General features: G+C 44.4%; 1 protein-coding gene across 1 annotated transcript in view; it reads left to right on the forward strand.

The window, feature by feature from the left end:
- Positions 1–415: 415 nt before the first annotated feature.
- PASD1 (PAS domain containing repressor 1) overlaps positions 416–27,731 on the forward strand; it is a 477,069-nt gene continuing 449,753 nt past the window's right edge. Inside the window, exon 1 of the mRNA XM_078685964.1 lies at positions 416–694. Within this exon, the coding sequence (XP_078542090.1) occupies positions 660–694 (35 nt within the window). The 5' untranslated portion in view covers positions 416–659. The remainder of the gene's footprint in view (positions 695–27,731) is intronic.

The following is a 27,731-nucleotide window of genomic DNA, read 5'->3' on the forward strand; positions in this document are numbered from 1 at the left end:
AGGGGACCCTCTTCCTGCAGGAAGAGGAGAGCAGGCACTCGGCAGGGAAAAGAAGCGGACCGGCACCTTGGCAGCCTCCTCGGCGAGTCCAGCCTCATTTCTGAGCTATGTAGCCGGTTGCTAATGATGTCGTTAGGCAGCGAGCGGCGGGGTGACCTACTTTTCTGCGAGTTTCTCTCTCTCTCTCCCTCGCTCACTCACTCCCATTTCCAGCGAGGGAGGGAGTGAAGCTGCAGGAGGAGGGCTTAGACAGAACCTAGCAGCAGCTGCTTACACAACCAGCCTGGGAGATTATTACCCCGGCCGCTCCATCCACCTAGCGCCAGTTCCGCAAGTGCAGCACTTTGGTCTATACGGCGACAGATCTCCGGCCCTCTGCAAACTCCCATTGGACCTCATTCCTATCTGAGAACTATTTCAGGGCTTCTGGGAATTCGTGCATTTTTTCCTCCAGGATTCTGGTTTTGATTTTTTGCTCCTTCCCATTTTTGGAAACTGAGGTGACAGCACTGAATGATGCTATGTTGAATTTGGGCAACGAGGTTCTGCGACGTCTTGGGATCTGACACTCTCCTGTTGGGAAGAAACCGAAACTTGAGGGACGCAGTACCCCCCTCCCCCCCCTTCGTGGACCCTCCCTGTCCGGGAGACTAGCATGGATGTTGGAGCTGGGGCGCCATCCACTTGAGGCCAGGTAGGCACACCTGGCCTGCTGCTGTGATGTTCTGTCATTTTATGTTATTTTATGTTACTTTATGTTATTTTATGTTATGTTATGTTTGTTATTATGGTATGGCATGGCATTGTATTATGTTTGATATTCACATAGCGCACACATGCCATTCACATGGCTTCGCAGCACTAGATTGAGCTGAGCGTTGACAGTGTGTGTTGAGGTGATGACACCTTTCGACCCTTCGTGTGTTATTCAAAGCGTGTCGTACAGTGTGGCATTAAGTATACTTGGCTGAGTTCAGCTGCTGTTAGTAGAGAGAGGTTGGCACTGTACCCCTTCCCACACAGCGCCTGTTTGGGTAGGGTACAGCGCCAGTCTTTGGAGCAGTAAGCTCTGCTTCTGATGTGGTGCAAACTTCCAGCTGTGGAGGGCAGTGGGACTTTACATTTTGTACCCATATAGAGGGTCAAGTGACTTAAATGATTGGACCGCTCGAGGGTCCCAGGGCTGTAAGTGTTGGTACCACTTTTCCCTTGATGTTGTGATGTTGCGTTGATTTATTTTAAGCAACATATTTGGCAGTAAGCTGTGCATTGTCTGGGTTGTATTTCGTGCGGAGACACCTATTGCCATAGTTTACTTTTTGGTTGTAGTTTGAGAGGTCAAAGGGCAAGGCTCCATGATATTACCTTCTGCTCTACACATTTATTCCAGCTCGTGCGCGTCCATCTCCAAGGATGTTGAAAGCAAGGGGGCACATTAATACTTCCTCTGCTAGGCGCGCGATGCAAGCCATCCTTACCTAGGAGGAAGATTCCTTGGTGGAAATTAGTTTTACAAATGGTTTCTACTGGACCTATTTATTGTTTTTTGGTTCATGATAACTTGTTTTGAGTTTATGTGACGCGTTGTGCCATACTTCTGATGTTTCGAACGCTGTAAATAACCTGTGATATAATTGCTCAATATAATAGCGCTCAGTTTACCGACCTCGGGTGGTGAAGGTTGAGCTGGGCTTGTCTGGGCTCGAACTCATGACCTGATGATCACCTCATGGTTTAGGGTCAAGCGCTCAACTGCATCTTCCTTCCTGGCTGTTAGGCCATTGTAATATGTATGAATGGTCAACTGCACAAACTAGGGAAATCTACTGATTAAATAAAATGAGAACTAAAACCAGTGGATGCCATCAAACACCAAGCAGTGTTAAAATGTAACTGAAATGTCACTAGATGGTAAAGGGCCATGCTGTAGCTACTGGATCTTGCTAAAGCCATCTGCAACTGGTCAACAATATTTCCCATTTGCATCCAAAAATGCTGTTGTTCCTCATTTTTGGTTTTACTTTTTCCCTTGTATCACTCCTCCTCCAATGCAAGCCGATTTACATATTGTCCAAAGAGTGCTTTAAAATCTTCTTTTTGGCTGTTCCTGTGTTTGCAGACATGCACTGAGCAGAGCCCTGCATCGAGGAATGGCCAAACCGAAAAACAAAAAATAGAGAAGTTTCAATACTAGGTCCGGGGCAGCAAGAGTCTTGCGGGTTTGGCATCTCCTTGAGGCAGGTCCAAGCTATGGTAAAAAGTGGGGTTTGGTAGCCCTTGAGGCAGGCCCAGGCAATGGTATAAGTGTAGTTTGGTAGCTCCCTAAGGCAGACCCAGGCTATGGTAAAAGTGGGGTTTGGTAGCCCTTGAGGCAGGCCCAGGCAATGGTATAAGTGTAGTTTGGTAGCTCCTTAAGGCAGACCCAGGCTATGGTAAAAGTGGGGTTTGGGAGCCCTTGAGGCAGGCCCAGGCAATGGTATAAGTGTAGTTTGGTAGCTCCTTAAGGCAGACCCAGGCTATGGTAAAAGTGGGGTTTGGGAGCTCCTTGAGGCAGGCCCAGGCTATGGCATAAGTGGAGTTTGGTAACTCCTTGAGGCAGACCGAGACTATGGTAAAAGTGGGGTTTGGGAGCTCCTTGAGGCAGGCCCAGGCTATGGCATAAGTGGAGTTTGGTAACTCCTTGAGGCAGACCGAGACTATGGTAAAAGTGGGGGTTGGCAGCTCCTTGAGGCAGACCCAGGCTATGGTAAAAGTGGAGTTTGGTAGATCCTTGAGGCCGGCCCAATCCATGGTTAAAGAAGGGTTTAGTAGCTCCTTGAGGCAGGCCCGGGTTATGGTAAAAGGAGGGTGTGGTAGCTCCTTGAGGCATGCTATGGTAAAAGGAGAGATGGGTATCTCCTTGAGGCAGGCCCGGGCTCTGATAAAAGGAGGGAGTAGTAGCTCCTTGAGGCAGGCGCATGCTATGGTAAAAGGAGGGGTAGGTAGCTCCTTGAGGCAGGCCCAGGCAATGGTAAAGGGACGTTTAGGGATTTTCTGCGGGTTTGGGGCAGTGGAGACTGGTTTTGCTTCTGCAGAACATGTCGCCCTGTGTTCAGTGGGAGGCCCATTTCGGCCTGCCCTCAAATAAAGACTACCCCTGTAGGTGTCAGACTCATTTGGTCAGACACTTGGGGCGCTATAGAGCTGGTGTCTGGCCTTCCCAGAGCCGCTGTTGTTCCCAGCCCGGCCTTGTCCTGAGGAGGAATGCCAGAGCTGCTCGTCAGCCCTGGCACCGAGCAGGCTTCATTCCCTGCCCAGGGAACTTGGCATGATGCGGCAGGGTGTAACCGCCTTCCCTAAAGGTGTGCTCACGTTTGGGAGTTGGAAAACAAAGCATCAGGGTGTAATCACCGCCGCACAGTCACCTTGAAAACGAGTTGGCCACAACATGTATGTAGGAATTAAGGACTCTGCATGAGTGCAAGCCCCTCTGTGCCACTTATTCACAGCAGTGGGTACAGGTCGTGCGATGGAGACAGGGCTGATTTGAACAAGATGGCAAACCTAATATCATGCTGCCCCTTCACAGACCACTGAGGCAAGGCACAGCCAGCAGGGCGCAGATGTACTTGGTCTATGTTAAGGGGGGGGGGGCTCCTGCTCCCCAGGGCTCCAGGTCACGAGCCTGCCTTGATGGGTGGTGTACTTCCTTCCAGGTGGTAGAGCTTGACTCCCTAACTGTATGAGATACTAAGTAGGACACAGCAGCTCAGCAGAGAGCTTCGTTCAAAGCAGGGCAGAGTGGCTCTTGGAATTAAACGCTCGCTGCTGATATACGCGGTTGATTGAATGTCAATAGTGCCAACTTTGTATTTACAGCGCTTAGACACCGCAGGCGTCTACTATTAAGTGCTATATATAATGAAGATAAAACCTTTGTATAAGTATGTATGTTGCGAATCACAATGTTGTCTAATGGAGATGTGAGCCCTGTCACACATAGAAGAGAGTTGCCTTCCACCTTGAAAGAAACGACACTCTAGTTACCCGTTGCTGCGTGTTGTTCTGCTCTTTCACTTGTTTGGCAAGGCAACAATATGTACATCAATGTGTTGTGCACAATCCTGGCCTGGGAACAGAACGCACGGGATTCAATGTCATTACTTTTATTACCGACTTCTTCATTGTGTGTGTGAACAACGCACGGTTTTATTGCGCCGCCCGTATCACTGCCAGGCCACCCGGCTTCGGCCGCACACAGCAGGCCGCGGGAGGAGGTCCCCGCTGAGCACGGGAGGGGTGGACGCCATCACAGACGATGCTGCGTCCTGCCGGCTTGGAACCGGTGCCAGCATCGGGCTGATTCACCGGTGTATGGATTCAACATGTACAGGTAGAGCGTGACCTCGAATGACACAGCCTCACAACACCTGCAGGCATGACCAGCGAGAAGCAGTTTCCTCATTAACAACCAGTCTAGGCCACACCCCAGCCGCCCAAAATGGAACCACAATACCAGTCCGGTGACCTCACACGAGCCTTCGAATGCGGGTGGGATGGCCGAGCAGAGGGGTGCTGCCCTCTGACCTCTTCCTAAAGCTCCTCGAGTGTACATGAGTGTACACGGAACACTTGTAGGAGCTTATAAGTTGCATAAGGCGCCCGAAGGGAGAGTAGAACAAGGTGCCACTGAGCTGTTTTCCATTTCCATCCTTAGGTAGCAACAGCCTCTCGTACCCAGGTTCTATGTTTGCTTGTTTCTTTTATTATTTATAAAACGCAAGCACGGTCGTCATAATCTAGTCTGAAGACCCATAGAGCGAGAAGTGAAGCGGGGGTCTGGCCATGGACATCACCTGACTTCAGTGTCTTGGGGTTACCTCCCATGCGGCTGGTATACTGAGCTGTGTGTACTTTACTCATGTCTGCACTGAGGTGTGCGGAATACAGTGTGTCCTGCGCTCACCTGACGCCCAGCCAGGTGGCACGGGTGAAAGGAGAAGGCCACACTGCACAACGCCCTAAACACAGAGCCAGGCGACATGCTGTGAAAACAACGGGCAGCACTTCAGGAATGTTTGTACCTCTCTTGACTATGTTTTGGTTTGCTTCCCTGTTTTCTTATTTCCGATCATTTGTAAAGTGCTCTGATACCCTCACAGGCCATGTTCCCGCTATATAAAATGTTTTCAATAAAAATGAATAAATAGCACGAGGCAGTGTGTAATTGAACGCATAGTTATTGCTTCTAGACTAATAAATAAAGGCCTCTTTAGCCTAAATTCTCCACCTGAACTCCCACGGGTATATGTGGGGCTGCGCCATCTCCACACCCTACATGCAGTGCAATGGTAGCATCAAATGTAGAACTTCATCTAAAAAAATGCAAAGGCAGAAAAGTGGCATTGGTGCATGGCTGTATGTCAGTGCTTAATTTGTAAAAGTAGGAATTCCGGGGCCCAAAGTTGTGTTCAGAAGCCCTCGACCGGCAGTATCAAAGGTCAGGTGGCCAAATACCAAGGTGGTGAAGGCTTGATTCCACCTCATGCCTCTTTAATCCACACCACAGACACTCCTTGTCCCTTTATTTCACTCTTGCAGGTTCTTTTTTCTCCTTATGTCACATTTTTCTATCTTTCTATTCCAGCTTCTGTATTTTTGTCCCTCTTGGTCAGGATCAAAGTTTGTTGTGGAAAAATAAGTGCAAAATAAGTGTGAGTCCACAAAAATGAGTGCTGGTGCGCCCCACCTGCAAACACCGGCTCAAATTAAAAACTGGTCATTTTTCGCTAGCAGCCTTAAACCGTCTCTGAAGGTTGACAGAAAATGCTCCTACGTGTTGGTAAAATGCTGAGCACTTATCAATATCAATGTGCCACCACCACAGGTGAGAGGTGATCACAAAATGCATGTTCCCCATCAGCAGAAACTCACACACACAGAATGCAACGACTTCTCCCTACTAACACTACTAACAGTGCACCTAAGTGGAACTGGCAGTGCATAGCGGAGACGCTTGGCTAAATACAAGCTGTCGCTGGTCTGTTTTTCATCAGTCTGGACAGCAGAAACCCACCCACCGCACACAGAAAGCAGTTATTGTGCTTTACGAAGAAGTGAAAGATGAATCCTGAGTGACACTTAAAAGGACAGGATCCAGGGCAAGAGAGGAAAGAGGTACAGCTCCCTTTGCATAAGCACACACCTCTTCCTCACACCCACCACATGAAAAGGAGCTCTGTTCTGTTTCTCATCCCCAGCCTACATCAGCACCAGTCTCACCGACACATGATCTAATAACTGTACAGTACAAAGGGCTGAAGGGAGACCTTGGCAGCTGCAAAGGTAGAAGGTGTTACGCACCGCTACTGTGCTGTTTCTCATCAGGAATCTGTTACAAGGCCAGCCTAGTACTCAGAGGTGGACGAGTCCCTGACGTCTCGAGCCAGATGCCTGGCTCTCTATAAGGCCCTCAGTGTCCTCGGACACAACAAGAGCATCGCTCTGCCTCCTGTGGCTTCTGCCTGACACCACGCGCCAGCCCTTTGCACCAGGCATTACAGGCGAACCAATATCCATTGCTGCAATGGGAGTGGCAAAGAGATATGCGTCCAGTGTCTGAACTGCACAATGTTAAACCAGAAAACCTGGGGTCAAACCCCACTTTGCCCACCTGACCAAACTGTCTGATTCTAGGCAATTATTAAGTTTCCACTGCGCCTGCTTTGTTATTTTATCACATATGAGAACACCTCGGTATACATCAGCTCAGGATGTGTTCTATACCTCTTGTGCCTGATTTAATACACTATACTGTTGCAACTGCCTAGGCCACATTTAAAGTGCACATGACCCACCTCTTGGTTCACTAATGACCGTTGTCATCAGGGTAGGGAGACGGGTTCGAATGTTTTTAAGTTCACGTTTAAAGTGATCACTTCGAATACATTCCACTCAATGTAGTGATTATGGTGCACCACAATTAAATTCTCCCACATGTTAAAGAAATACCTTTTTTCGAATATTGAAGAGATTTTATTATAGTTTACTTGAAGTTTCTTGCAGGATTTACATGACAAACATGTTCATGGCTCTGCTCATGCACAGGCTATTGGGGGCTAGTCAGACCTCTAGCTCGGCTCCCCCCTTAAGTTGTGGTTTCACCCACCTTTACTAGTACATTGAATATATTCAATGTACAACGAGGATGTACAGCAAGCATGACTTTGAATATAAACATAAAAAAAACAAGAAAACCTATTGCAAATATGGAACCTTCCTTAACACGTGAACGAGGGTGGTAAACTCAGGTCTCGTTCACAACTGCGAACACTCTACAACACGCGCATACACAGTAAGATCACACTTTACACGTTAAGTACAGGTTGCAGCCCTGTTCATATCACACTTGCCTTAAAATGTTAACTTCCAAGAAAGCCATCACATCCGCCTGACCCAAAGCAGTACCATTCTAAGTTTGTGAATTCAAACGAAAAAAGCAGTTTCTCTCAAAAACGAAATATGTTCTTTACTTTCAAAACTTGTCGCAGAGCTGAAAATAGCTTCCAGTAACACTGGGCCTAATTGCAGAAGATCCAACCTATCGGATCATCGAAAGAATTGGCAGCTTTCCTGTGTCAACACCAGCAACAGGTTTTAGCAGTCCTTTGCCTATTTCTGATGATCTCCAGAGGCTACACTTATACTATAATACTTACTGGATAATCATTGATCTCTGAAAAGAAGGAATTTAAACCTTCTAAATTTGGTCTGTTTGTGACTGAAAAGTAAGCCACAGCACCATTTTATTACAGAACTATCCGTTCAAAGTGAGGACTGCCGCATGGAACAGCACAGTCAACCACAAACTAACTACTCAAGGAGGGTGGGCACATATCTCTCGCTTTACAAGTCCCACCTCTCTTATTTATTTATTTATTTATTTATAAAGTTTTATATAGCGCAAACAAGATCCCGAAGGATATCAGAGCGCTTTACAAAAAGGATGGAAGGAGGGTATTACATACAATATCGACATGGTAATTTGAGCGATGGACACGTGAGTCTGTTAGCATGGCACAACAAATAATTATATGGAGAACTGCCAGGAGATGCTTGCAAGGTATGGGTCATTTCAGCGACTGCCTACCTGCACGACACCACGCTAATGCGGTGTCATGCACTTTATGCACAGTGAACCTGCAGCCCAAAATGCAGCCCAAAAACCAATATTCTGGCCTGCTTAATTTGTCAGGCCCCTGGTCGAGGCTCTCCCCCTGGGCCCACAAAGACCACAATGGTTGCGGTCATTCTTTTCTTACTCACAGGCTTCACCATCATCACCACTTTGCGCTCCAAGAATGATTCTCTGCTGTGCCACATTCGACGATATAGGGCGCGAGCATTCTCCTGTCTGTCAGCCATGCTGTTTGGCGCATTTTCTGACATTGCTTAGAAGAAGCCACTCGTAGTGCCTGCGCACTTTACAAAACGACAATATAGAATAGTGTGCCGTTACAACTGCTGCTTGGGGACACAATCAGGTGTGGTACAGACAAGTGCAGGGTAACAATATACAGTAATAGTTTTTATTTTCCTCGCTGTCTTTTTAGGAGACAAGGCCTAGCACAGGCCATTATTCCTCATCCCAGCCCTAAATATACAACACACAGAGAGGCAGACAGACACACAGACATGGACACGGACACACACACACACACACAAAGACACACACACACACACGCATCCCCCAAACTCCCAGGTTTAAAAATATTAATTCCAAAAATTAAATGCCTACAAACTGACCTGCAGAGACAGGTTCTGACTGCCCAGGGTGAGTAACTCTGTCTGTCATCCATGAAGCTTCTTCGAAGACTTCCTCGCTCATAAGGAGCATGACTGCAGAAGACCACGGACCTCTACTGTTCATGGCACCAGCGAGAAGCCTGGGTACGGGCCAGTGCTGTCCATGGCACCAGCGAGAAGCCTGGGTACGGGCCAGTGCTGTCCATGGCACCAGCGAGAGGTCTGGGCACGGCCCTCTGCTGTTCATGGCACCAGCGAGAGGCCTGGGCACGGACCTCTGCTGTCCACGGCACCAGCGAGAGGCCTGGGCACTGGCCAGTGCTGTCCATGGCACCAGCAAGAGGCCTGGGCACTGGCCAGTGCTGTCCATGGCACCAGCGAGAAGCCTGGGTACGGGCCAGTGCTGTCCATGGCACCAGCGAGAGGCCGGGGCACGGGCCAGTGCTGTCCATGGCACCAGCGAGAGGCCTGGGCACGGGCCAGTGCTGTCCATGGCACCAGCGAGAGGTCTGGGCACGGCCCTCTGCTGTTCATGGCACCAGCGAGAGGCCTGGGCACGGACCTCTGCTGTCCACGGCACCAGCGAGAGGCCTGGGCACTGGCCAGTGCTGTCCATGGCACCAGCAAGAGGCCTGGGCACTGGCCAGTGCTGTCCATGGCACCAGCGAGAAGCCTGGGTACGGGCCAGTGCTGTCCATGGCACCAGCGAGAGGCCGGGGCACGGGCCAGTGCTGTCCATGGCACCAGCGAGAGGCCTGGGCACGGGCCAGTGCTGTCCATGGCACCAGCGAGAGGTCTGGGCACGGGCCAGTTCTGTCCATGGCACCAGCGAGAAGCCTGGGTACGGGCCAGTGCTGTCCATGGCACCAGCGAGAAGCCTGGGTACGGGCCAGTGCTGTCCATGGCACCAGCGAGAGGCCTGGGTACGGACCAGTGCTGTCCATGGCACCAGCGAGAGGCCTGGGGCAAGATAAAAGATGCTGCTGCCCTCTTTGATGTCATCAGCCTGCGCTGATGCTAGTTGCGTGCACATATTACTACTGTACACTCTGTCAAGGTCCAGAATGCTGTAGGATGGAGACCCGCCCAGGGGGCTAGGCGTGGCGATTCTATTTTCCATCAGAAGCCCGTATAAGTATCGATCAAAGTCCTATCCAGAGACCTAGATGAAATACGGGTTGTTGCTGTGCTGCTTTTCATCAGAACCTTCTGTCATCATCTACATACTACCTGCATAACACACAATTGAATTATACATTGAACCGTCCCTACAGAAAAACATCAGCCTCATCCCCAAGGCAGGCGAGTTTGCTGTTTTGGAGCGTGTCTCACTCCCACCTGTGCTTGTGATTCCCCTCTGTTTACTACAAATGACTTGCACTGTAATTGCAATGGTGTAGTTTTACAATTGTAACTCAAGATTTCATGGTCTAAGAATGCTGCATCTCTATTAGCGAGCCTTCTGTTAACAATAGATTCAGAGGGTGCCAATGAGTTTTCCTTTTCCTTCTTAATGCCCTACTTACCCTTGTATACACGCATGTGCTGGAGTCACAGTCCATCGCTGAGCGGCCTAGTCCGTCTAGGCGCTAATTAGCGAGAGCAGAGCGAAGCGGCGTGCCATTATCACCCGCTGGCTTACTGCCTCCTCTGACCAATAATTACCAGCAGTGACCCCTGTGGATCTCCTGAATAGGATTTTCACGCCCTTGTGTGGCCTGAAAGCAGTTTTTAAATTGGGATATGGCTAGAGGTGGTCAGCTTCAGAATGCCCCGGTTACTTGCCGGTAATCTTCATTACTCCGAGTCCAGGTCTTCCCTGACACAGTCTGGTTATCGCCCACCCTCCCGGAGGTGGGATTAATTATATTTTGCTTTCTGTTGGGTATGTATTATGCTTGGTGTCTTGACAGGAAGTGATGTCACGGTTTCCCCTTTATGGGATTGCTGGGTAAATGGCAGCCATCTTAGGTGAATCATTTTTTATTGGCTAGGAAATAAGTTCTGCAGGTTGGAGATACATCTCACATGTAATGACTGGGTCAGGGAAGACGGAGGAGGAGGTAATGAGGGATTGTTCCACGCTGGTGCTGGAAGGTAAACTCAGCTGACCTTACAAGCACATGCGTGCTCAAAAAATTCAACCATTACGTTTGTTTAAAGGATGATAATGTGAAATAAAGTAAGTTGACCATGATCACGCAGCATCGGGAAGATACTGGGATTGTACTAAGGAATATTGAGGCTAGGAATAATATGATTCACTAATATCGTGCACAGAGTATCAAGGGGCAAAATCTCGAAAGGTAATTGCATATAGAGGAAGTATAGATGTACTATTATTAACTCCACATCTATGCGCCTTGAAGATATATGCAGCGTCAAGAAACGTGTGGAATTAGAAATAGTAAATCCATAATTAACTTTGATATTTTGACCTTCGGTATTGTCATTGAGATTCCTGCCTATTTCGGGGACACACTGGTATTTGGATGGGCTACAGGAATTTATTACCCTAAGTACCCTGCTCTACCCATTATGAGCTCAAATGCCAGTGTACCTTTGAAAAAATAAACATACTGGTGAGGTGAACTCAACATGTGGATACAGGTGTTACTAGACCTATTGCCCTTTCCCAAGGCAATAGTGGCTTTGAATTACCCGCCCCTCATTATGGCCACTCACCTGGGGCTTGAGCCCATAATTGTGAAGAGGGTAATTAAAGTGCTGTCACTAGATGCAGTTGCTATAACGCTACATTAAGTTCATTTTGTTTATTAAGGAGAGCTTCTGTTTTCCAACCTACTTATTCCGTTCTAAATCTCGATGCTTTATTATAGAAAGGCCCTAATGTTTCTTTACACTTTTTGGGTTAATTTTACCACTGTGTGCTTATATTCCTGCCGTACTGACCTCACTTGAGGGTCCCTGCTTATTACTTTTGACTGTTGTGTGATAGACACAGGTGTTTCTTTCCTTCTGGACATTAAAGCTGGAGGTTGCCAGTTGGGGATGGGAATGGAAATCCAGTCCTTGACTTCATAGCAGGGGAAAGGTCTGTCATCATGTCCTATACCTCTTGCAATTTCTGGTGATGTTTCTGCTACCATTGTTACAAAGTCCATCAGAGTTCTGGATCTTAGCTGATAGGTATGGGGACATTCTTCATCCTACAACTTTACAGAGGCTGCAGAAACTTTGCAGGCTGTGCTCGGACATAGAGGAAGTTTAATAAAGATGCAGCTGATCCTGTCAAGCTTTTTCTGCTCTGACCAGGTGAATCGTTGCATGGAGTGTCCTTTTCAAGAGGGTCTGGTTGATCTGAGGGAGGTGAATATGTTGCCTATTTTGTAACGCGACATTTTCACTGCTTGGACAGTAGTTCTGAAGTCTAATTCTAGAAGAGAAGCTTTTACTTTGTGGAGTGACATATCCACCACTCTACACTGAGGGGTTCATCGGCCACCATTGATGGTAGAGTCACCCATATACACCATATACAATGGCATAGTGAATTGTGGAGCTGGAAGAGTTTCGCTAGCGAGCTATCTTCCAACGCTGAGTAGAGGGGATATAATGCCAGAGCAATGACAGCCACCCTGTGACTCCACAGAAAGTTGTCAATTACCTCCCTTGTCTAAGCGAGCTGAAAGCTAATTGAACGGTTGCGGGTGTCAAGTCGAACAAGGGCCTCGAGGCCAGTTGTGGTATCCTTTTATCTGTATCATATCTGCCTCTTCTTGTAGACGGATATTAGAAAGCCTGGAGATTTACCATGGGGTGCAGAACTGTGCTGCCTTACTCTGCAAATCCCAAAACACATGCGCATCCCACCAAAGGCGTGTATTGTGCAAGGCAAACCACAGTATGAGTACGGTGTGGAGCATATATATATATCCCCACACCGCAGTTTAGCAGCATTGACTAATCAATGGGAGGCACTCGCCCAATTTCACTACATCATTGAGGTGCCTGCTTATCTCCTGGCTTGAGACTTGCATGTGGCCTTAGTGGGAAGAGGGTCATCATCATTTGGAGCCATACCATACCTAGGACCACATGAATTATGTTATTCCACAGCTGCTGTTTTATCTCTGTACATAAGGATGTGCCTCATTTCCACATGATCCAATATCTATTGCTACTTTATACATTTTTACAAAATATTTGTATGCTTCTAGAACAAACAGCTCAAAATGTTATTAAGAGCACTGCTGACACCATGCAACACCTATCAAATTACTTTCATATTTCACTATACTAATTCAACACTAATCAGTTATGGGTTCCGGAGTAGCGTGCTACTCGACGAAAAAGCGCGCGTTGTTCAGGGGTAGTAAGCACTATATAAATGCAATTACAATGACTGATATAACGAAAAGGTCAGCAGGTCCCTTTAATCTGCTGATTGCTTTGTTACTGCCTATAAACAGTTGTCAGTTTTGCCCACAAGATGGCAACTTCCCCATTAGACCTATTGTGAAATAGATTAGATCGCAGTAGGAAACAAAATCCTTAAATATTTAAACGTAATTAAAGTACAGTGAGACAAATGATTTCTTCTTTGTCATGAAGTTGTTTTGCTTCTCTATTCATGCATACCCGTGTTTACATAAAACCCACTGTTTTCGAGGCCGCAGTTATTTCAAGACACTGCTCTCAAAGCAGCAGAGATCTCACGAGGGTGCTCGGGATTTAGAGGGATTTAGAAGAATCCCAAACACTTTGCATGCATTTATAAGTGTTGTCTTGAATACTTAGGCTTTGCCTAGTAGGACACGTACCTAATAAATATAAGATGCACAGTGGTATTTCCTAGGCTGGTTATGAGTGGAAACATGTGCTTTCACGATTAAGTGTATACACTGACAACTTTAAAACATCTGGGGTGCGTGAAATAAAAAAAGCACACCTTTTATGCATGTATACATGCAGGCTCATTTTCCAGTGTCTCTAACTAATTTATATTTAGGACAAACTATTTTATATAAAATAGAAGTCCTGTGCTTCCATGCTAAACCACATCTTTAATTGTTGCTGAAACCTCTTTTGAATCGGATGTGTCGAATAAGTGTAGATTTCTTTCTTAATAAACCTATACATTTTCTCCCACATTACTATCCCTTTTGGATCCATATGTGTTAAAATGTCTGGATAAATTGTCATAATTACCACAGACATTTTTTTGCCTTGAATTAGTTAATTCGTCTCCTTATGTATCTTTCCATGTAACCGAAGCAGCATTTTCTTGCCACAGAATTTGCATTTTCTTTCCCTTATAGTTAAGTTAACCCTGCTGCATTAGTTAGTCCTCCGGTGTCACATAACTTCTTTGAGTCTGCTTAAAAATCAAGCGGAAGGTTGAAATCCTGACGGAAGTCCTTAACTTCACTGCATGTGAAAATGTAGTAAATAACAGCAAACCTATGACTACTTCTGTGTTTGTCGTAAGAATCACATCCCCTTCTGTACTATCTCATTTTCCCAAAGACACATATCTGGAAACACGATTTGGTGTATCAGCACTGGAATCTCTAACCAGTTTCTGCAGTGTGAAATGGGGTTTATGTGTAATCACTAAACACTCTGATAATGGTGGCCGAGCCTTGAAAGTTGCAGGTATATGATCTGCTCTAAGTTTTACCTGTCGTTTTACCTGTCGTAGACCGTTTATAACCTAGCCTAGATTGGTTTGGCTGCTTGAAATGCAGGAGAATATGTCATGCATCTGTACTTTTATGTACTCAGTATTGACCTTTGGAATTATTTAACACCAGTGGATATTGCACTATGGGGACAATAAGAAACAATAGGCTTCATCACTGTGTTTAGGACAGACAATCTCGGAAGAGGCTTTCTTAACCACCAGAGGTATCATACCCATGGAGCGAAGAAACAGGAACTGGACCCGTAATCTCTTGGCACAACTCGCAACACTGAAACAGGGTTTGCCCCCACCTCCATCTTGTTGTGCAGTATGGGCCTGATCCACAAAGATAAAGGTATACTTTTGTGCAAGTTTACGATTGTTTGCTATTCACAATGGGATTTACGAGAAGTATGTATATGAGTGTGGAGTCTCTGCACAGAAAAAGATAGGATTGTCTTATCTTTTTATGTGCGAAGATTCCTTGATCGTAAAGATACTACTAGCACATCCCTTTGTGAATAGGAAACAGTGGTGAACTTACACAAAAGTGTAATGTTTACTTTTGTGAATCAGGCCCTCAGTGTCGAGCTTTTCATATTAATGGCAATGCCAGAGAACACGTGTCTGCTCTCGGTGTCCATCCTTTGACTCAGCATAAATGCTGGAAGTATGGGTGTTGGGGATGGGAGGGTGCTGCAGCATGCTAGTGGGAGAGGTGTGGCGCCACGGCCAGGGGACTGACGCTGGAATCTGGGGATCAGGGTTCGATCCCCAGCACCGGCGGCAGATTAGCCCAGCACCATGTGACTCTGGGCAATAGCTTGCTTAATCTTCCCGACGGCCCCCAGCGCCTAGAGACCCTTACGGGTGATTGTGCGCTTTACAAATGTGGATTATTATTATTATTATGCTAGAGTTCAGAAGGTGAATGAGCAATAAAAATGCCTTTACATTTTGTTGATACCTTTTCACAGATGTCAAATGCCAGGCTCTGTCTGTTTTTTTAAACAAAATGCTGCTCATGCTTTTAACATGGGGATTGGTGTTTACTTTTCCTTCTCTGATTGGAAAGTGATAGGATTTTTTAAAGTGAACTATATGACAATCTTGCTGGAGTACGTAGAGTGTGAAAGTAAATTCTGTAGAATGTCACTTTTTCCTAACAAACTTTAAACACCTGTAAATGAACCGTACAGATATTTCAAATTATATCAGCAGTTAAAAAAGCACAAAAGCACTTTCTTTTGTAAATCTGACGTGTGATGGAAACAAAAATTTGAATAGGATCAAAACACATCAAGACACTTTACTTGGTGATGAGCAAATGATAAATAGTCACTAAAACCCGATTTACGCACTTTATTGTTTGTGTGCTATATAGTTTAGTAAGTGAAAATGTATGCCAGGGCGAAGTTTGAGACCATTTCAATAAAAAATGTGCTGTCTGTAAATGACAGTGTGCTTCCACCCATGCTTTAGCAATATATATGTGCAGTGTGCTCCAAAAGGCGCTACCAGCTACACACCAGACCCTTGCCACTCTGCGGCTGAATGGGTGTGGTTCATTTGCTACACTTGTTCTTTGTGTGATGCTTGGATTTTTCACAATCCCTGTGGCTTCAGTCATGCACTTGTCCGACCACCATCGTAATTAGGCCCCCTTTGTGTGGGTTAAGGGGAAGTGGTTCCTCCATGGTAAATGTAGTTCCCCTATATGTGGTGATAGGGGCGTTGTAGATGTACTCCGGTTCTTAGGAGTATTTTTGCAGCTGCAGATTTAAAATTATGTCTGTGAATTGGGCCCAGACTGTTTCCTGCAAACTGTACCTCTCAAAAGAAATCTTTTAGCAGCATATATGTGACATAAATCATCTCGGAATTTACAATTTTCACCCATGTGTCCTAACGTGAAAAAACTTGTAAACTATGTGACTTTACACATCCTTCACTGTTTCATATCTTGTCATGCTTCTTAGTACAGGTACTTTCTAATCAGGTAGTTACTCTATTAGTGGCTGACATCACAGGGGTACCCCTATATTTGTTACCACAAAATTCTTTGGAGTTTCAATTGACTGTATTAAAGGCCACAGGCATTCCAAGAAGATAAGTAAGTAATGCTAATGAGCATCGTGACATGCTGAATGAAACTAATGTAACATAATTGGTCAGCAATTGTGACTGTGCATTTTAAACACATTCAAACATGACTTGCAATTTTTAAACAGGCAACATCACGTGATCTGACAACCATACACAAACAGTATAGCACTGTCATGCTCATTCTTCAAGCCACCTTCGTTTTATGGAATTTTTGTTGGACTGGCACTCTATTTGTTCATTTTGAGCTGCCAACGTTTTCTTTGGCCTGATTTACAATTGAGTGATAATGGAAACTCCTCTAATTTCTGAAGGAAGGACTAAACCAGTGGGTTTATCCACCAGTGCAGCTTCCTCTAACATTAGGATAGCATGGAGAAGGAAATTCCACAGGTGGATTTTTACTCTTGATTTAGCATTATCCTCCAGAAATAAGAGGATCTTTCTTTATCATTAATGCCAACATTCACCCCCTTGTCTTCCATGCGTTTTGACTAAAGATCCCCCTTTGACTATGTGTGTTCCCCCCTTTGACCTTTTGGTTGTCAAGTTATCTCATTTGTTCCATTTTGTCATTGTACTCATACTTATGCCACTTTGTACAGCGCTCTAATACCCGTATCGGTCATGTTTGAGCTTTATAAAACTTTTCATATTAATAAATAAATACACATTGTCGGTGGTCTCCACCAGGTCATAGATTTGAACAGAAACATTGTAACCATTTTTTTTCAACAGGCTTGATATTCAAAACATCATCTTATCTCTTGCAAGACCATCACCATGTTCTGTCCTCTGTCTTTAGAATCAAACCAGTAGCATCCTGTAGATGGTCTCATTCATTTTATTAATAAGCCGATTTTGTCAATTTGCCGCTTTTTGAAATCATCTCAACCAACGCAGGACAACACTGCACCCAGATCTTCCTTGGAGATTTCAACCTTCATTGGAACATTTCTCAAATTGCCAAGCTTTATACAGCCTAAAAACCTTACTAACAGACCTCAACCTATCCCAAATCTGTGACAGTTCAACCCATAACATGGGTGTGACTTTGTATCTAATCCTTGCTAAAGCCAACTCCATTCAACTCGAGTCTATAGGCACATGTGACTAGACTGACCATCACCTTCCAAGTTATGGAATCGGTTAGAAATAAAATGGCTCAACTTAAGAAACGCAGGCATTAGAAAAGAAGTCTGCGGAATATAAACCAGAATGAAATGACATCCCTCAGAAGTAACATCTTGCCTCCTCCAGAGGATGTCAGATGTCCAAGGCCTTATAGATCACTACAATAATTCCATGAAGAACATTGTACCTTTACAGCTAAAAGAGACTGTCCTCCACAGACATCAAGACACCAAACCATGGTACAATAGTAGTCTAAATGCAGAAGGACGCAATCTGAGACAAGCTAAAGGATTATGGAGATTGTCACAGTTCCTCGAACACTTCAAGCGGTTGAGATCACTGAGAAGCCTGTACAACAAGTGCATCAGAAGCTCTAAAGCAAATATCTTCAGAAACTAACAAGAAATGCCAGAAACCATCCTAGAAAACAATTCAAATATGTAAAACAACAAACCAATAGGCAACTCAACCCTCCCCAAAGTGGGTCCCGTTCGCAGCCAAATGTGAGAAATTTGCCTCCTTCTTCATGGAAAAATAAAAAAAGATTGAAAGTGAATTTAGTACAGCTATGGAGCACCTTCCATTTCTACCTCTTTTCAGCCCTTTCTCCCCTGATAGCTGACCCTCTTGCCTCCAAAGGATCACCCCCAAAAACAATGCCTCTGGGAACACTTTTTAAAACCTTTGATGAATCCGCCATTCCTAAAATGCTAACAGCATTAAAATCCTCAAACCACTTCAGTAACCGTCTTCTATCGAATTTTTTCTGCGAGATTAAAAAGTCTTTCCTCCCACTTTGGACCAAGATAATTAACGCCTTACTGCTTCAAGGCATTATACCTGACTGGCTAAAGTCAGGGCTGGTAACCCACATCATAAAAAAAACCACAGCGGATCACATGGATCTAAATAACGTCCGTCCTAAAGAAATGTGTCCTTGTATAATTATGCAACCACATAGACCAATTTTGACTCCTAGACCAATTCCAATCTAACTTCTGTCAGAGCCACAGCACTGAATCTGCTGTCACACATATAGTTGACAAAGCACTAAAAATGCTGGATCAGAACCAATCCTGCCTTCTAAGCCTCCCCGGCCTCTGGCCTGCTTTTGATACGGTCAAACATAACAGCCTCCCAGACCTACTAGAACACTGGATGGAGCAATGAAGGCCCATCCTAAAATGGTTTATCTCATTCCTCCACAACAGAGCTCAAAGGATCAAGGTTAATCAGTCCTTGTTCAATCCCACACCGGCAACACTAGGTGTCCCAGAGGGGTCATCACTATCACCCACTCTCTACAACCTATTCATGGAACCTCTAACTGAAATTATAAAATTATCTAAAATCCACTACCACATGTCTGCTGATGACACTCAGCTATACTTGAAAATCTCCTCTGGTGAGAGTATCCGATCTCTCAATACAAATCTACATAAAACAAAAAAATGGCTGACCTACAGCCACCTCAAACTCAATATCCTTAAAACAGAATTTCTTTTAATTCCCCCTCCCAAACAGTCACATGACATTAAAGAGTGGGTGAAGCAATTAACAGCTCTTAACAGCCTCTCTGGTGTTATAATCTCCACAAACTCACTGGGAATAATACTTGATAAGAACCTGAATATACATCAGTACAGTTATCAAAGGTGCTAATTTAAAAATGAACTTCCTTAGGAAAATAAAGTCCTTCCTTATTATTATTATTATTATTAAAAGGCTCTTCTATAGCGCATGGCCACTCGGGAGCATCCCAGCGCTTAAGACTAACCAAGCGGAGATGAATTAAAAATAGAGAACCATTTTAACTAGTTTTTTGGAAACAGAAGAGTTTTTAACTTTTTCCGAAAGACAAGGAGGTTAGGCTCTTGGCGAAGAGGTGGAGGAAGAGCATTCCACAGCCCAGCCGCGTTGTGCGAGAACAGGCGACCTCCTGTGCGGGATCTCCTGATCCTAGGCACTGTCAGCAAGTTTTGTTGGTTCGAGCGAAGATTCCTGGTAGGGTTGTAAGGTCTGATCATATCCTCTAGAATGGGGGGGCCACTCCCATAGAGTGTTTTATGGACCGTGCAGAGGGTCTTCAACTGATCAAGATCGAGTGATTTCCAGGCTGGATTATAGAAGGGCAACCCTCTGTGGCTTACCTAGATCTAAGCTGGCCCCACTAAAAGCTTCTGTTAACTTTGCTGCAAGACTCATCATCCGATCTAAAAGAAACAACCACATCTCTCCCTTCCTGAAATTTCTTAAATGGCTCCCACGTGAGGCTAGGATACAATTTAAAATGGTGTTTATAACCCAAAAAGCACTGCACTTCAACACCCGAGATCCTTGCCCAAAAACGTGAGCTTTCAGGCGACTGCAGATCCTTTAGAACTTTATTGTTGAAACCACAGAAATTTCACAAAAAAAACATACAATAAATCCTTCTCAGGTTTGCCCCGCGAAATTAGAACAACTTGCTCCCTACAATCAGACTGAACCCTTCAACTGCATCATTCAAAAAAGAAGTTAAAATGTTATTTTTGAACAAATCTCTATTTCTGAATCCATAGGACCCTACTCCCTGAACACTGTTTTGATGTAATATTATCATGCATGCCTTTACTTGATGGTTAATATCTTGTCTGTATATCTGTCAAATTGGGCCTTGTGATTGCAACTTCCCACACCCTTGGAGCTGCTACAACCTATATCATCTCCGAATTGGTGCTGATTGCTTTATTCTATTGTTCCACATGACCATTTGTAAAGCACTCTGATACCCTAATGGGTCATGTTTCCGTTATATAAAACTTTTATGAATAAAATAAATAAATCCCCTTTAGGCTGCTAGTTAGGACATTATGAATGAGGTCTTATGAGTTGATCTCCAGTTTCTTTGTGGGAACCAATTTCACTCCACTTGTGCAATTGTGGTTTGGACAGTCCAGGGCAGTGGTAGCAGTTGGCTATGACACAGACGTCTGCAGTCACTTGGTCATTTTTTGGAGCTCCACATAGATCAGAAGAACAATGTCAGAAATGACTTCTGACAAGGTCTCATGAGGGGAGATTGGTGGTGGACTTTAGTGAATAAGAGAGGGGGAGAGGAGTTGGCCTAACAGCTAGGGCGGTCGACCTGGAATCTGGGGAACTGGGTTCGAGTCTCGGCAATGACGCTGAACATCCTGTGATTCTGGGCAAATCACGTGATCTCACCATGCCTAACAAAAATAAAAGTGTCCTCATGTAATGTAACTGGTGCTATGTAAAGCGCTCTAATACCCAAGTCGGGTCAAGTTCGCCCTATATAAAACTCTGTAAAAATTAGTAAAGGTATGCAGAAATTGAATGTTCAGAGCAGGACGAGGAGATATGGCTAACAAAGTTACATCTTGGTCAGATGGATGCTCCTACTAAACCCTGGTGTTTGGAAACCCTCAAAATAGTGTAATTGCTTTACATAAAGGTAAAATGACCAGTGAAGGAAGTGTACTATGGAGGAGCTTTGATGCATCATTTTGAAGCCAACCCACTGACCACAGTCCTTTAACAGCAGTTCTTTCACAACTGCTGTAGTCTTCACAGTAGCACACCAATTGATACATATTTTTGGAACTTGTGCAACAACCTCCCCAGGCACGCAATCTTTTCAGCCGCATGCCTCTCAGATGGCCTTATGGGTGGACTCCCTTCACCTGGTAGCCCACCCACCACAGGACCACTGGGCCATAGTGCCGGTTGCCCCTGTCCACCTATTTAGGGCAGGGAGACCATCCCTCTTTTTTCTTATCCAGGACCACCAGGCAAACTGCCACAGTGGTGGTTACACTCAAGACACAGAATCTCCACTTGGCAGGAAATGTCTGGCAGCCCTCTTTCAGCCAGCAGTCTAGTGAGCTGGCGGACTGCCAATTGAAGCACATGGTGTTTATATATACAAATGATTGTTGATTGTTGTTTCAATTGTATATTTTTACTCTTCCATTAACTCTCACTTCTTTTGCTCTGCTATGTGTTATTTGGAGAACATCCAAAATATGAAAATCTTAATGAAAATTAGACTAGTAGTTAATTAGATTGTAATAAGTATTGGTATGCTTTTTTCTTAGTATATCTGCTGTCATGGTTAATGAAAAACATATGTATTTAAAATAAAAAATGAACCATGGACTGATTCACAAAGATAAACTTACACTTTTGTGTAAGTTTACAATTTTTGATATTCACAAATGTATTTGACGAGTAGTATCTATATAACTGCGAAGCCTTCACACATAAAAACATAGGACACTATCTTTATGTGCAGAGACTCTGTAGTTGTGAAGGTACTACTCGCAAAATACCTTTGTGAATTGCAAACAATCATAAACTTACACAAAAGTGTAACATCGTAATATGGCTGGGGGTGTCCATTGGACACCGCCACCATATTTTTCTATTACCGCCGCGGTCGCAAAGCGACCGCGGCGGTAAAGCGGCGGACGGTCTTTCCGTCTGCCGCCTTACCCCGCCATCCTAATCTGGCGGGGGGGAATCCATGCAGCAATGTCGGGCGGATTGCCTCCGCCAGGCCGGCGGTGTCCACCGCCTGCCTGGCGGAGGCAATCCGCCCGACATCATAATGGGCCTCTAAGTTTAGAGATTTATAATATTAAACCAAAATATCAATCATAAAAAAACAAAAGAAAAGAAAGCAAAGTGAAAATGAAGAAAAGCAGAGAATGTGTATTCTGGAGAATCCATTCATCTTTAGAACTTTGTTTTTTTCATTAGCAACATTGTACGGTTGAAGTTGGGGTTATAGGTGGGGATGGAATTATGGTTGTGTTTTTTGAAGGGGTTAAGGTGTTGGTAAAATATAGAGGTAGGATTAAATATTGAGTTAGTAACACAGTTAGGTTTATGGTTAGGACCGTAAGAGTTTGGTCAGGTTAATGAGTTACTGTTATGTTTAATGTTAGGGTTATGCTTTGGTTATGTTATTAAATTTAATGTTATGTTTAGGGTTAGGTTTCTTGTTAGTGTGCGGCTGTGTTGTGTTCAGGGTATGCTTATTTGTCAGAGAATTTATTTATTCTGGTATTCATTCTTATTATTTCACAGTTGCCAATGTAATGCAAAATTTATTTTTCTTTATTGTGGGTTCTTCATATTCACATATTCATAAACGTATTTCACCATATTTTATTCATCATCCTAATCGCGATATTGTTAATCGTTGATCGGTAAAGCAAGGACATTTGCAATATTAGTTTGGTTTTCATGCCTTTGGGGCTGTTTCTACACCTTAGAAGGGTATTTTTTTCTCGTTTCCAAAATTACCATTTCCAAGAAAATGTTCATCGGTTAAATTGAGGTCACCATTGATTTTGGGCACGTTAAACCTTTAGGTTTCCACCTTTTTATTTTTTCTAAAAAAATATCAATCTGTCTTTGACACATTTTCTTATAAAAACATAGATATTTTTTCAAAAGCAAGCTTGTAATTGGCTTTTTCCTAGAAAGCCCCATGAGCTTTTGTCACTAAGAAGTGAAAAGTGGCCTGCGCTGTAAAAGTATGCTTCATGCTATTGCTATTAATGTACCTACTGGGGTGATAATCGTAAAAATAATGCAATGCTTTGAATTGCATTTATTCCAACATGATTCACATGTAGTATATAACTTCCAATTTCTGATTGCATGCCACAAAGACTGGGGGAAGGGTTCAAGTGTTTTTAAGAAATAAGAAATATAAATTAAATTTAAAAAAACGGTTGCCTTCCCCCCTCACAATCAAAATTTAATTAAACATTTTGAATCCCCATTTACGTTTTCACACCACTAAATGTGGAGCGACTGTAGTATATTCGAATGGCAGCACCCTCAAAATTGAAGTAATGGCTCCAACTTAAATAGTTCTTTTAGGCGCATCTAAAGGGAGAAATAAAGTGAGTTGATATTTGATTAGCACGCTAAGAAACATTCTGATATTTTTTGAGTCTTTGTCTTTCTTTTTTCAGTGTGAGATTTTTGACATGCCTTCGATGATATGTATATGTGAAAGAAAGGTAAAACAGACTTTGAAAAGTTTTGATGCGCATGCCAGCTGGTATAATTTTAATTTGAATGATGATGAGTCCTATTCACAAAGGGTAATTAAACATGTAAATGTACTCATGTATAAATCTATTGCACCTAGTAGTAACTTTACAATTGTTTTCAATTTTCCATTTCTGAGTGTAAAATGACTACGATGTGCAGACTTTCATTTCTCCAGGAACTGAGAATGCAAACCGGCCCTAGCAATTGAGTCTGACCAAATGCTGGGGGGTGGAGGGAGGAGGGGGTATGGTGGTGCGCGTGTGGTAAACACTGCAACTGCTTTTGTTACATGTGGCCGATATTGCAGCTATGCTGCAAAACCACCACTGGTAACAACAACAGCCCCCAGGGAGTCCAAAACTGCCCCCCACCCTGGCGGCCTACCGGAGAAATGCCCGTTGCCCACCATGGCCCATGGCAAGTCCGGCACTGCGTGTCTCCATTCCGTGCTGGAGCTTCCTACAGCAGGATTTATCAGTGTGAAGTTACTACTTTAAAGTTCTCACATGAAGGTTTCCTCTACCATGACAGAGATCTCCCTACAGGAAAGTTTTGAATTTCTTTTTTAAAGTATGTATTATGGTTAAGTTTAGGTATTACATTTAAAAAACAACCTAAAAATAATTTAATATAAAATATCAATGCCAAAATGTTAAATATTTGTTTTACACTTAAGAATGAATAGTATACATGTTACAGCATATTAAATCAAATGTATATTAAGCAATGGATTAATTGATATAAACGAATAGAAAAATGACACAAATTAATTAATAGAAATTATTTCGGTTTTTGATATATATATATATATATATATATATATATATATATATACATACAGATAAAAATACCCTTTCAGGCATAGAGTGACGAATAAATTATGCAAAGAAGAAGCAGAAAACTCTGGGCGGTCCTCCAAGTTTAGGTGGAAAGCAGCTCTTGAATAGAGCAATCTCAACACCAGCGACACTCTAGATCTGCTCACCTCTGCTTTTTGACACAACCACTCCCAGTTCCACTGCTGTAGAGCCCACATGGAAAAGCCTTTGGCCATACACAAATGGTGCTGAGCATAAGGCAAGGCTGACCAGTCTCACTTTATTTACTGCCAAAAGGGCATGACCATTGGCCATGAGCAGCAGGTTATGGATGTAGGACATGGCCTTTATCCACACCTTGGGGTCCATTAGGATGTCGGGCAGATTGCCTCCGCCAGGGTGGCGGTGGCCACGGCCACCCTTGCGGATGCAATCGGCCCGACAACCACTCTTGTTTTCCCCTCCGCCAGATTAGGATGGCGGGGGGGACAGCGGCGGACGGAAAGACCGTCCGCCGCTTTACCGCTGCAGTCGCCTTGCGACCGCAGCGGTAATAGATTAATATGGTGGCGGTGTCCAATGGACACCGCCAGCCATATTACGATGGCACAATGTAGGGGCCTTTCCGCGATGGCAATGCCACCACGGAAAGGCAGGCGGAGATTGCTGTGGGGGCCCTCTGCAGGGCCCCCAGGTTGCCGCCACTGTCAGGGAGGCACATGGGGGGTACCTATGGTACCCCCCCCGGAATTTACATATGCAAAGCGGCGCAAAGCGTGCCTGCCGCTTTGCATATGTAAATGCGTCAACTTATGTTTTGCATTGTGGCGGGCGGTGCAGAGAGCACCGCCCGCCACAATGTAAAACATATAGGATGTGCCCGCCACTGTGGCGGGCACATTCTAATACCCCCAACAGGACCCCCGTCCTTATGGCGGGCGGACCCGATCTACGTTAGGGTGGCGGGCGGACAAAGTCCGCCCGCCATCCTAATGGACCCCCTTGTGTCAAGTCACTGCGCCCATTGATGACAATTGATGACAATGTGTATGCTTCAAGTAATTCCAATCAGTATCTGTTACCAGCAACATAGTATATTATTCAAATCTTCTGATATTTGCTATCATTGAGAGGCAAAACATATATTTGATGATAAGAAAAGAGGAACGAGAACCTCAAAGGGCAGAACTAGCAATTTGCTGGTATTCATTGCATCAGTTGAAGGGCTGTTGAAATAAGGTAAGAGTAGCCTAAATGAAGAACCACAAATGGTGCAGCACTTTGAAGCTGTTCTAGGAAGTTCATCATGAATTGAGATAAGTTGAGACAAATAGTTCTCACGCAACCAATTTACATGAACAATAAGAACACTGTTTGTTTATTAGTGGAGAAACTTTGCAAGAGGTAGATCTGACAACGGGTCTTAAAATATAAGAATATGAAGTTAGTAAACGTGACAGTCTGTGGAGACAAAATAGGATTGTCATCAAACACCCAGGTTCCTTTTCTTTTGCAGAAAATACAGGTTCCTGCAAAAAACACCAACATCACACATTACACTTACTATTCTCAGGCAACAACAACTATATTTACAATGTATTTTCATTCACCATACCTACACAAACCACAATCAAGCATTACATTACATCACACACATATGTCTACAAATTAATTTGTTACCCCATACTACACATCCCTAAACCTATGCTACCCTTCCCTAAATTAAATAACTCTTTACTACCTCGGAGCACTACTCATCCCTGACCCTAAAAACTCCTTACTATCCCTATGCACCACTCACACCTGAACTGCAAAATTCCTTTACACTATCAATCCCTGAGCCTTAAAAACTCCTTACTGTGCCATTGTTCACCCATTGCGGTGACCCTAAAACTCCTGAGCCCTAAAAACTAATACCATCTATTCCTGAGCCCAAGACCCTCTTGCTGCTCTATGTATCTGTCAGGCACCTCCTTCCAGAAATCTTCGGGATTGCGCTGATGCTCAAATGGGGTCCACCTCTCGACGGCCCCAAGTCTGAAATGTATATATATATATATACAGACTGTTGGGATAGTCAAGCGAGAGAAGGAAAGGATGGGAACAGCAGGGAGGGAGATCTGTGTAAGACAAAACAAAGGAACACAATATAAGTATATGTTTGTGTACCTATCTTTTCTTATAACCCGTGTCTCCCACAAAATGATAAACAAACTACTTTACTTCCTACCTGTAAAGGAAAAAACATATTCTTTTGATGCCAGAAGAGAGTAGGGTGAATACAAGGTTCTCACAAACTTTAATAGGAAAAAAGGAACATACATGAGAAACAGGCTCTAACATTAGTGACTATTCTGCATTCGCGTGTGCTCTCTCACTCTCTCTCTCTCTCTCTCTCTCTCTCTCTCTCTCTGAAGTTTGTCTAGTCCCGACTGGTATGGCACCCTAATTTCCACCTCTCTCCTGGGATAGAATAGATATAGAGAACCACCAATATCAAGCAAAGCCTGCAACAGGCAATGGAAATGCTTCTTAACAGTGCCCGTATGACAATGTTCATGCTTTCAATGTATAAACAAAAGAAGATGCGACAGTTCTGTGCAAGTAAAACGTTATGGCAATGTTAAATAGCTCTCCGCTGTGATGAAAGCGGAAAAACTCAAATGCCCAGAAATCACTGCGATAGTAACCAACAACAATGCTCCCCGCAAGAGACCAAGGAACTAAAGGTCTCGTCCAACGGGGAAGCTCAATCAATATTCAAAGGATATCTCCAAATATCTCCCCCGAATGAGACGGCAACTAGCCAGCCTCTGCCAACGGGAGAGATGAACTCACTCCTCTGAGAGCGTTCACAAAGATAGATCAGCCCTTCCCTGCAAGAGACAGCGCGAGCCGTCTCGCCAAGAGGGATGCTGAATAAGCACACGAGGCTCGGTAAATGCGAAAATCCCCCTCGGAACCAAGGTACTGGGGATTTGGAGCACCGCACTCTTCCCGCTACCTGGGATGGCTTCAAAGACAAAGAGCACTGACCGGGTATCCTCTTCGGAATTATTGGCGAGGCGGTGATGTTCTGTTTGCCCTTTACTCCCTTCGTTGCGTGACTCCCGGCGCACGTACAACGTGCGTCCCCAAAAATGCTGGGAAATGTAGTCTTTTTTGGATTA

The sequence above is a fragment of the Lissotriton helveticus genome, chromosome 4_1 (assembly GCF_964261635.1).
Source record: "Lissotriton helveticus chromosome 4_1, aLisHel1.1, whole genome shotgun sequence".
Taxonomy (NCBI): domain Eukaryota; kingdom Metazoa; phylum Chordata; class Amphibia; order Caudata; family Salamandridae; genus Lissotriton; species Lissotriton helveticus.